General features: G+C 42.6%; 1 protein-coding gene across 1 annotated transcript; it reads left to right on the top strand.

Moving 5' to 3' along the window:
- The first annotated feature begins 10,753 nt into the window (after window positions 1-10,753).
- LOC125545223 (signal peptidase complex subunit 1-like) lies at window positions 10,754-11,510 on the top strand. The gene is made up of 2 exons (XM_048709114.1): window positions 10,754-10,905; window positions 11,093-11,510. The coding sequence occupies exon 2, from the start codon at window positions 11,093-11,095 to the stop codon at window positions 11,384-11,386; it is 294 nt and encodes a 97-aa protein (XP_048565071.1). The 5' UTR covers window positions 10,754-10,905; the 3' UTR covers window positions 11,387-11,510.
- Window positions 11,511-12,145: the final 635 nt, after the last annotated feature.

The following is a 12,145-nucleotide window of genomic DNA, read 5'->3' as shown; positions in this document are numbered from 1 at the left end:
AAGAAGGAGGATACGTGGTTGTTCCATACGTGTGTTGAACGCAGAGGTGCCGTCCGTTCGATGCTAGGATCTTCGGTGATTCGAATCACGTCGAGTACGACTCCCTCATCCCCGTTCTTTGAACGCTTCCGCTCGCGATCTACAAGGTACATAGATGCATCTAATCACTCGTTGCTAGATGAACTCCTAGATGGATCTTGGTGAAACCATAGGAAAATTTTTGTTTTCTGCAACGTTCCCCAACAGTGGAATCATGAGCTAGGTCTATGCGTAGTTCTTCTTGCGCGAGTAGGACACAATTTGTTGTGGGCGTAGATGTTGTCAACTTTCTAGCCGCTACTAGTCTTATCTTGCTTCAACGGTATTGTGGGATGAAGCGGCCCGGACCAACCTTACACGTACGCTTACGTGAGACCGGTTCCACCGACTAACATGCACTAGTTGCATAAGGTGGCTGGCGGGTGTCTGTCTCTCCTACTTTACTTGGAGCGGATTCGATGAAAAGGGTCCTTATGAAGGGTAAATAGAAGTTGACAAATCACGTTGTGGCTTTCACGTAGGTAAGAAAACGTTCTTGCTAGAACCCTACTTCAGCCACGTAAAACTTGCAACAACAATTAGAGGACGTCTAACTTGTTTTTGCAGCAAGTGCTTTGTGATATGATATGGCCAAAGTTGTGATGAATGATGAATAATATATATGTGATGTATGAGATGTTCATGCTATTGTAATAGGAATCACGACTTGCATGTCGATGAGTATGACAACCGGCAGGAGCCATAGGAGTTGTCTTTATTTTTTGTATGACCTGCGTGTCATTGAGAAACGCCATGTAAATTACTTTACTTTATTGCTAAACGCGTTAGCCATAGTAGTAGAAGTAATAGTTGGCGAGCAACTTCATGGAGACACAATGATGGAGATCATGATGATGGAGATCATGGTGTCATGCCGGTGACAAGATGATCATGGAGCCCCAAGATGGAGATCAAAGGAGCTATGTGATATTGGCCATATCATGTCACTATTATTATTTGATTGCATGTGAAGTTTATCATGTTTTGCATCTTGTTTACTTAGAACGACGGTAGTAAATAAGATGATCCCTCATAATAATTTCAAGAAAGTGTTCCCCCTAACTGTGCACCATTGCGACAGTTCGTTGTTTCGAAGCACCAAGTGATGATCGGGTGTGATAGATTCTAACGTTCACATACAACGGGTGTAAGACAGATTTACACATGCAAACACTTAGGTTGACTTGACGAGCCTAGCATGTGTACAGACATGGCCTCGGAACACAGAAGACTGAAAGGTCGAGCATGAGTCGTATAGAAGATACGATCAACATGAAGATGTTCACCGACGTTGACTAGTCCATCTCACGTGATGATCGGACACGGCCTAGTTAACTCGGATCATGTTATACTTAGATGACTAGAAGAGGGATGTCTATCTAAGTGGGAGTTCATTGAATAATTTGATTAGATGAACTTAATTATCATGAACTTAGTCTAAAATTTTTACAATATGTCTTGTAGATCAAATGGCCAACGTAGTCCTCAACTTCAACGCGTTCCTAGAGAAAACCAAGCTGAAAGACGATGGCAGCAACTATACGGACTGGGTCCGGATCCTGAGGATCATCCTCATAGCTGCCAAGAAAGATTATGTCCTACAAGCACCGCTAGGTGATGCATCTGTTCTCCCTACAGAACAAGACGTTATGAACGCTTGGCAGGCACGTACCGATGACTACTCCCTCGTTCAGTGCGGCATGCTTTACAGCTTAGAGCCGGGGCTCCAAAAGTGTTTTGAGAGACATGGAGCATATGAGATGTTCGAAGAGCTGAAAATGGTTTTTCAAGCTCATGCCCGGGTCGAGAGATATGAAGTCTCCAAAAAATTCTTCAGCTGTAAGATGGAGGAAAATAGTTCTGTCAGTGAGCATATACTCACTATGTCTGGGTTACATAACCGCTTGACTCAGTTGGGAGTTAATCTCCCGGATGACGCGGTCATTGACAGAATCCTTCAGTCGCTTCCACCGAGCTACAAGAGCTTTGTGATGAACTTCAATATGCAGGGGATGGAAAAGACCATTCCTGAAGTATTTGCAATACTGAAATCAGCAGAGGTAGAAGTCAAAAAGGAACATCAAGTGTTGATGGTGAATAAAACCACTAAGTTCAAGAAGGGCAAGGGTAAGAAAGCCTTCAAGAAGGACGGCAAGGGAGTTGCCGCGCCCGGCAAGCAAGCTGCCGGGAAGAAGCCAAAGAATGGACCCAAGCCCGAGACTGAGTGCTTTTATTGCAAGGAAAGTGGTCACTGGAAGCGGAACTGCCCCAAATACTTAGCAGACAAGAAGGCCGGCAAAACAAAAGGTATATGTGATATACATGTAATTGATGTGTACCTTACCAGTACTCGTAGTAGCTCCTGGGTATTTGATACTGGTGCAGTTGCTCACATTTGTAACTCAAAGCAGGAGCTGCGGAATAAGCGGAGACTAGCAAAGGACGAGGTGACGATGCGCGTCGGGAATGGTTCCAAGATCGATGTGATCGCCGTCGGCACGCTACCTCTTCATTTACCTACGGGATTAGTTTTAAACCTCAATAATTGTTATTTAGTGCCAAGTTTGAGCATGAACATTGTATCAGGATCTCGTTTAATTCAAGATGGCTACTCATTTAAATCCGAGAATAATGGTTGTTCTATTTATATGAGAGATATGTTTTATGGTCATGCTCCGATGGTGAATGGTTTATTCTTAATGAATCTCGAGCGTAATGCTACACATATTCATAGTGTGAGTACCAAAAGATGTAAGATTGATAATGATAGTCCCACATACTTGTGGCACTGCCGCCTTGGTCACATAGGTGTCAAACGCATGAAGAAGCTCCATGCTGATGGACTTTTAGAGTCTCTTGATTACGAATCATTTGACACGTGCGAACCATGCCTCATGGGTAAAATGACCAAGACTCCGTTCTTAGGAACAATGGAGCGAGCAACCAACTTATTGGAAATCATACATACTGATGTGTGCAGTCCAATGAGTGTTGAGGCTCGCGGTGGCTATCGTTATGTTCTCACCCTCACTGATGACTTGAGTAGATATGGGTATGTCTACTTAATGAAACACAAGTCTGAGACCTTTGAAAAGTTCAAGGAATTTCAGAGTGAGGTTGAGAATCAACGTGACAGAAAAATCAAGTTCCTACGATCAGATCGTGGAGGAGAATACTTGAGTCATGAGTTTGGCACACACTTAAGAAAATGTGGAATAGTTTCACAGCTCACGCCGCCTGGAACACCTCAGCGTAATGGTGTGTCCGAACGTCGTAATCGCACTCTATTAGATATGGTGCGATCTATGATGTCTCTTGCCGATTTACCGCTATCTTTTTGGGGCTATGCTTTAGAGACTGCCGCATTCACTTTAAATAGGGCACCGTCGAAATCCGTTGAGACGACACCGTTTGAATTATGGTTTGGGAAGAAACCTAAGCTGTCGTTTCTAAAAGTTTGGGGATGTGATGCTTATGTCAAGAAACTTCAACCTGAAAAGCTCGAACCCAAATCGGAAAAATGCGTCTTCATAGGATACCCTAAAGAAACTATTGGGTATACCTTCTACCTCAGATCCGAAGGCAAGATCTTTGTTGCCAGAAATGGATCCTTTCTAGAGAAGGAGTTTCTCTCGAAAGAAGTAAGTGGGAGGAAAGTAGACCTTGATGAAGTATTACCTCTTGAACCGGAAAATGGCGCAACTCAAGAAAATGTTCCTGAGGTGCCTGCACCGACAAGAGAGGAAGTTAATGATGATGATCAAGATACTTCTGATCAAGCTCCTACTGAAATTCGAAGGTCCACAAGGACACGTTCCGCACCAGAGTGGTACGGCAACCCTGTCTTGGAAATCATGTTGTTAGACAACGGTGAACCTTCGAACTATGAAGAAGCGATGGCGGGCCCGGGTTCCGACAAATGGCTAGAAGCCATGAAATCCGAGATAGGATCCATGTATGAAAACGAAGTATGGACTTTGACTGACTTGCCCGTTGAACGGCGAGCCATAGAAAATAAATGGATCTTTAAGAAGAAGACAGACGCGGATGGTAATGTGACCATCTATAAAGCTCGGCTTGTCGCTAAGGGTTATCGACAAGTTCAAGGGGTTGACTACGATGAGACTTCCTCACCGGTAGCGAAGCTAAAGTCTGTCCGAATCATGTTAGCGATTGCCGCATTCTATGATTATGAAATATGGCAAATGGACGTCAAAACAGCATTGCTTAATGGTTTCCTTAAGGAAGAATTGTATATGATGCAGCCGGAAGGTTTTGTCGATCCTAAGAATGCTGACAAGGTGTGCAAGCTCCAACGCTCGATTTATGGGCTGGTGCAAGCATCTCGGAGTTGGAACATTCGCTTTGATGAGATGATCAAAGCGTTTGGGTTTACGCAGACTTATGGAGAAGCCTGTGTTTACAAGAAAGTGAGTGGGAGCTCTGTAGCATTTCTCATATTATATGTAGATGACATACTTTTGATGGGAAATGATATAGAACTCTTGGACAGCATAAAGGCCTACTTGAATAAGAGTTTTTCAATGAAGGACCTTGGAGAAGCTGCTTATATATTAGGCATCAAGATCTACAGAGATAGATCAAGACGCCTCATAGGTCTTTCACAAAGCACATACCTTGATAAGATATTGAAGAAGTTCAATATGGATCAGTCTAAGAAGGGGTTCTTACCTGTGTTACAAGGTATGAAATTGAGCTCAGCTCAATGTCCGACCACGGCAGAAGATATAGAAGAGATGAGTGTCATCCCCTATGCCTCAGCCATAGGTTCTATTATGTATGCCATGCTGTGTACCAGACCTGATGTAAACCTTGCCGTAAGTTTGGTAGGAAGGTACCAAAGTAATCCCGGCAAGGAACACTGGACAGCGGTCAAGAATATCCTGAAGTACCTGAAAAGGACTAAGGAAATGTTTCTCATTTATGGAGGTGACGAAGAGCTCGTCGTAAAGGGTTACGTCAACGCTAGCTTCGACACAGATCTGGATGACTCTAAGTCACAAACCGGATACGTGTATATTTTGAATGGTGGGGCAGTAAGCTGGTGCAGTTGCAAGCAGAGCGGCGTGGCGGGATCTACATGTGAAGCGGAGTACATGGCAGCCTCGGAGGCATCACATGAAGCAATTTGGGTGAAGGAGTTCATCACCGACCTAGGAGTTATACCCAATGCGTCGGGGCCAATCAAACTCTTCTGTGACAACACTGGAGCTATTGCACTTGCCAAGGAGCCCAGGTTTCACAAGAAGACCATGCACATCAAGCGTCGCTTCAACTCCATTCGTGAAAATGTTCAAAATGGAGACATAGATATTTGTAAAGTACACACGGACCTGAATGTAGCAGATCCGTTGACTAAACCTCTCCCTAGAGCAAAACATGATCAACACCAGAATTCCATGGGTGTTCGATTCTTCACAATGTAACTAGATTATTGACTCTAGTGCAAGTGGGAGACTGTTGGAAATATGCCCTAGAGGCAACAATAAAAGCATTATTATTATATTTCCTTGTTCATGATAATTGTCTTTTATTCATGCTATAATTGTGTTATCCGGAAATCGTAATACATGTGTGAATAATAGACACCAACATGTCCCTAGTAAGCCTCTAGTTGACTAGCTCGTTGATCAACGGATAGTCATGGTTTCCTGACTATGGACACTGGATGTCATTGATAATGAGATCACATCATTAGGAGAATGATGTGATGGACAAGACCCAATCCTAAACATAGCACAAGATCGTATAGTTCGTTTGCTAGAGTTTTCCAATGTCAAGTATCTTTTTCTTAGACCATGAGATCGTGTAACTCCCGGATACCGTAGGAGTGCTTTGGGTGTGCCAAACGTCACAACGTAACTGGGTGACTATAAAGGTATACTACGGGGTATCTCCGAAAGTGTCTGTTGGGTTGACACGGATCAAGACTGGGATTTGTTCACTCCCATATGACGGAGAGGTATCACTGGGCCCACTCGGTAATGATCATCATAATGAGCTCAAAGTGACCAAGTGCCTGGTCACGGGATCATGCATTACGGTACGAGTAAAGTGACTTGCCGGTAACGAGATTGAACGAGGTATTGGGATACCGACGATCGGATCTCGGGCAAGTAACATACCGATTGACAAAGGGAATTGTATACGGGGTTGCTTGAATCCTCGACATCGTGGTTCATCCGATGAGATCATCGAGGAGCATGTGGGAGCCAACATGGGTATCCAGATCCCGCTGTTGGTTATTGGCCGGAGAGCGATCTCGGTCATGTCTACATGTCTCCCGAACCCGTAGGGTCTACACACTTAAGGTTCGGTGACGCTAGGGTTATAGGGATATGTATATGCAGTAACCTGAATGTTGTTCGGAGTCCCGGATGAGATCCCGGACGTCACGAGGAGTTCCGGAATGGTCCGGAGGTAAAGAATTATATATATGGAGTGCTATTTCGGGCATCGGGACAAGTTTCGGGGTCACCGGTATTGTACCGGGACCACCGGAAGGGTCCCGGGGGTCCACCGGGTGGGGCCACCTGTCCCGGGGGGGCACATGGGCTGTAGGGGGTGCGCCTTGGCCTACATGGGCCAAGGGCACCAGCCCCAAGAGGCCCATGCGCCTAGGGTTTCAAGGAGGGAAGAGTCCCAAAGGGGGAAGGCACCTCTAGGTGCCTTGGGGAGGAGGGATTCCTCCCCTTGGCCGCACCCCCCTAGGAGATTAGATCTCCTAGGGCCGGCGCCCCCCCCCTGGCCCTCCTATATATAGTGGGGAGATGGAGGACTTCTTACCTTGATCTTTGGTGCCTCCCTCTCCCTCTCCAACACATCCTCCTCCTCCATAGTGCTTGGCGAAGCCCTGCCGGAGTACTGCAGCTCCATCACCACCACGCCGTCGTGCTGCTGCTGGAGCCATCTCCCTCAACCTCTCCTTCCCCCTTGCTGGATCAAGGAGGAGACGTGGCTGTTTCGTACGTGTGTTGAACGCGGAGGTGCCGTCCGTTCGGTGCTAGGATCTTCGGTGATTCGAATCACGTCGAGTACGACTCCCTCATCCCCGTTCTTTGAACGCTTCCGCTCGCGATCTACAAGGTACGTAGATGCATCTAATCACTCGTTGCTAGATGAACTCCTAGATGGATCTTGGTGAAACCGTAGGAAATTTTTTGTTTTCTGCAACGTTCCCCAACAGCATTGTGCCTCAACACCGCTCCAACGGAGACGTACTTCCCTTCAAAAGGAAGGAACTTCAGTAACACATCCTTGTCTTCGCCGGCTCCATTCTTGGTTATCTCGTACCTTTACTTGTGCAAGCTTATTTGTGTCGTATCCCTTACTTGCTTGTTGTTATTGTTGTTGCATCATATAGGTTGCTCACATAATTGCATATCTAGACAACCTACTTTGATGCAAAGTTTAAATTGGTAAAAAAACTAAAAATTGTTAGTTTCCTATTCCCCCCCCCCCCCCTCTAGTCAACTGTATCGATCCTTTCACCATGACCTATCATCACGACCGCAGAGTCCTCTTTAGGAGTAGACATTGGGAGGCAGGGATGGATGCGGCCAACGAAGTCACGGTAGGTCATCATCTTCCAGGAAGACGGCGCCCCACGGGAGGTCGGCGTCGACCAGGAAGACGGCGACGGCGCGCAAACCTAGCTTCCGAGCGGGCTGCCTCTGAGCGGAACCGTTCGCTTGCCAAACATGATGAAACAACCCGTGGACGAGGGTGTTGGTGTGACAAAAAAAGACAAAAAATCACAAAACAGATAACAAATTAAATAGGTACATAAATGCTTTCATGACGAGGTTTATTTGTTTCCAAAAACTCGTTATTTGTTTCCAGAAAATATGTTATTTGTTTCCTAAAATAAATTGCATTAATAAGAGAGATCGGTTGATTTGGATAAATTATGAAAGTTTAGTCCGTGATTTTTGTACGTTAGGAAAGTGCTGATTTGCTAAAAAATGAAGAAAAAAATAAACCAACATGGAGAGTGGTGGTGGGAGGGGAGACGAAAAAAATCAGTGAAAAAAAGGTTGAAAGTGATGGGACGAAAATAAATCGTACTATTCAACCAACTCAGACATTACAAGTAATGATTTTTGCAACGAGTACTCCTCAACTAGTGATTTCGTTCTATCTGCCGCTTATTGCGCGGCGGGCGCGACTATCGCTGGCCTTCAGCGGGTGAGCGAGCAGTACCAGCCCATTAGCACAGGACGCCACAGCCTTTATTTCCTGCTCTTTTTTACGTTTTCAGTTTTATTTTTTTACTTTTATTTTAGTACTTTTGTTTATGCTGAACAAGTATTTCACAATGTTGAGTAGGTATTTGAAATTTTTTGAGAAATTATTTGAAAAATGTTGAACAACTATTTGACAAACATCTTGATCATGTATATAAAAATGTTGAACAAGTATTTGAAAAAATGTTGAGCAAGTATTTGAAAAATGTTGAAAAAAGTATTTGAATTTTTTTATCATGTATATAAAAATGTAGAATGAAAAACAGAAAGATAGAAGAATGTTGAACAAGTATTTAAAAAAATGTTGATCATGTATATTAAAATGTTAAACAGGTATTTCAAGAATGTTGAACAGGTATATAAAAATATAGAATGGAAAAAAGAAACAAAGAAAAAAAATGAAACAAAATGTCGATCCTGTATATTTGAAGAAATGTTGAACATGTGTATAAAAATATGGAATGGAAAAAAGAAACAAAGAAAAAACAAAAATGAAACGAAATGGAGAATAAAAAGAAATGAATGAAAAATCGGAGAAAACAAAATAAAAAAAAAACCGGAGAAGATCGGCTCTGGTCGCCTCTAGTAGGTCGCTATCCTACTACTAACTACTAACTACTCGTGGGTGGATTGGTTAGTCGCGCCGGTGATCACCCTTGGAGACCAGGGTTGCGATAAATAGTCGCTGTGTATTGTGGCAAACTGTCGGGCAAACGCACAGGCGACTGACTGGGCTGGCCCGCTGGCACATGAGCGGATATGTACGGAGAAACGATTGAGCACTGTAGCATAAATTCGCAAAAATATCACGCATTACCAGAGATCAAACCCAAGACCTTCGGCTTTAGAGCTTGTTGTGCTAGCCACTAGAGATATTCAACGCGAATAATTACAGTGCGGTGCAAGTTTATAAGATCCAAAATTTTAGTTTCTTTGTTCCCGGTTTTTCTTTTTGATGTTTTCTATTGGTTTACTCGAAATTCCAAATAATGTTCTCGATACTGAAATTTGTTCAGAAATTCAAAAAAAATATGTGTATTTTCTGAAATTACTCATATTTTTCAAACATTGTTCATGTTTCTAGAAATCCGATTTTTTTAAAAAAAATTGAATGTTTTAGAAACGAGAACACTTTTCAATTTTTAAAGTTATTTTGAAAAAATACAAATATTTTCTCAAAATGCAAACATTTTTATAAATCACGAACAGTTTTTAACATAAGAAGTTTTTTTTAAACGGAGAAAATATTTTGAAACTCTTATTTTAAAACGTGAACATTTTTTAACCTCCCCCCCCCCATTTTTTTTTAAAATTGGATCATTTTTAAAAATTGGCGAACATTTTTTTAAAATACTAATAAATTTGGAAATACGATAGTTTATAAAAAAACTCAAACATTTTTTGAAAGTGCAGAACAAATTTGAAAACGTGAATAATTTTCAGAAACAAGAACACTTTTTTAAATTTGCAAACAACATTTAAATAAAGGAACAGTTTTTGGAAACACAAAAGTTTTTCCAGGACGTGAACATTTTTTGAAACTGCAGAACAAATTTGAGAACATGAATAAATTTTGGGAACACAAACTTTTTTTGAAAATGAGAACATTTTATGAACGAATTTAATTTTCAAAAACACCCAAATTTCCGTAAAATGCAAACATTTTTATAAATTTGTTGACAATTCCCAAAAAAACACAAATATTTTTTGAAATAAACGAGAACATTTGTCGAAAACTCAAGCTTGTAGCATTTTTTTGGTTTTCTTCTACTTTTATGGGTTTTCAATCAACTTTTAATATTTTTCCATTAATATGAATGTTTATTTAATAAAAGGTTGTGCATAATCAATATTTTTAAAGGACACGACCATTTTGTAAAACTGTAGACATTTTGTTATTACATGCACATTTTTAATAGTTTGCCAGTATTTTTTTACATGATTTCTTTCAAAACTACATGATTTTAGAAAATATGTTTCATTTCTTAAATTGCACAAACGTTATGAAAACTCACAATAGACATATAGAAAATTCACAATATATTTTAAATATATATAATTTCATATATATTCATGTATTTTTAATTAAATATGTATCAAAAAGGAGAAATAAGATAAAAGAATAGGAAATCCCTGAAAAGAAGAAGAAAAATAATTAAGAAAAAGAAAAGGAAATGAAGACTAAAAACCGAAAGAGTAAAAAAAGAATAAAACCCGAAGAACGAAAAAAAGAGAGAAAGGAAAAACGAAGAGAAAAACGCCAGCGAAATCGCTAATGGGGCCTGGGCCTACTGCCCCACGCCTGTGCGTTAGGACAACTATTTGCCGCATTGAGCGGCAAATAAGATTTTCGCAGCCGAATTCATCCCCTCTGCACCTCTTTTTTTTTTTTTTTTTTTTTTGAGGGGCATCCCCTCTGCACCTAGACGCACCTATTTCCGATAGGCAGGCCGGCGCTGCGAACCCACGACAGATCTCCCTATTGTCGCCATCTCTCTCACGGTCCTCTTCCCCTCCGGCGACTCCAGCGCGCGGCACAGCCGGCAAGGCGGCAAGCAAGGTAATACTCCGCACCCATCCTTCTCGTCCTCCTCTTCTCGCCCCTATAATCCTTCCAAGAATTCCTCTTATGTCGACATGGATCCACGGAAACCACGTCCCGGCGCCCCAGATCCATCCACGATCCGCCCCTTTTCTTGTACCAATCGAACCACCTGACCCCCGTCCTCTCCTTTCTTGGTGCGTAGATGGATTGGCAGGGGCAGAAGAGCGCGGAGATGCTGATGCAGGTGCTGCTGGTGGCGTCGGCGGTGGCGGCGTTCCTGGTCGGGTACGCGATGGCCGACTTCCAGCTGATGCTGCTCGTCTACGCCGGCGGGGTTGTCCTCACGGCGCTCGTCACCGTCCCCAACTGGCCGTTCTTCAACCGGCACCCGCTCAAGTGGCTCGACGCCGCCGAGGCTGATCGCCACCCCCGCCCGCAGATCAGCAGCGCACCAGCGACGACCGGGGGTAAGAAGAAGACCGGGAAGAACAAGTAGTCATGTTACTTATTGGTCCATGTGTCGCAGACATGTTTTATGATATATCAGTTGCAGAACTTCTGAGTATGACATGCTAGATGTTGTGTTACCTGAATGTTTTATATGACAAAAAATTAGCTTCCTTCTTGGTGTCTGGATGTCTGCTTTCATGGTGCTGAAAAGCCTGGTCACCTATATATGCTCAATACGGGCAGTGCCTATCAAAAGAAAGGAAATTATAGCATGTGCTCAGTTCTATCATGTGATTTTGAAACTAAATGCTTTGTTGCCACTCTGGAGTATGGAAAGGACTGGTGAGTTCTTAACAATTGCCAGGATATGAGTTGTGACTGTTGGTCATTGCAAAATTAAGATACCTTGAGAACTGCCTTGATTTGCCCGGGTGGTTTCAGGTTAAGCTGTGCCTACAAATTTTCTACAGTATCATTTTTTGCTCTCAGTTTTGCTGTTAAGTGCAATCTATGCTTAGCTACTGTTTTGCTGGTCGTTAGATGCGTGATGATAGACTGCGTTGTAGCATTTTATTGGTATCTCTGGTGTTTGTTTGTTTCAGTCATCATGATGTTCAAGAATACCATGCATGATGGAGCTTTTGTGCGTTCTGAGTTCATCATTAACCTGTTGTTAATGGTCAACGTTGCAACTGGAAAATATTGGTCATCCCTAGTTAGTTTCTTTGTCTAATACAACCTCGGTCCGAATTACTTGTCTTAGATTTGTTCAGACAAGGATGTATCTAGACAAGTGTAAATCTAA

Source organism: Triticum urartu, chromosome 3, assembly GCF_003073215.2.
Source record: "Triticum urartu cultivar G1812 chromosome 3, Tu2.1, whole genome shotgun sequence".
In the NCBI taxonomy this organism is placed as follows: Eukaryota; Viridiplantae; Streptophyta; class Magnoliopsida; order Poales; family Poaceae; genus Triticum; species Triticum urartu.
The sequence above is the reverse complement of the archived record's forward strand: the minus strand, read 5'-3'. Positions and strand labels throughout refer to the sequence as shown.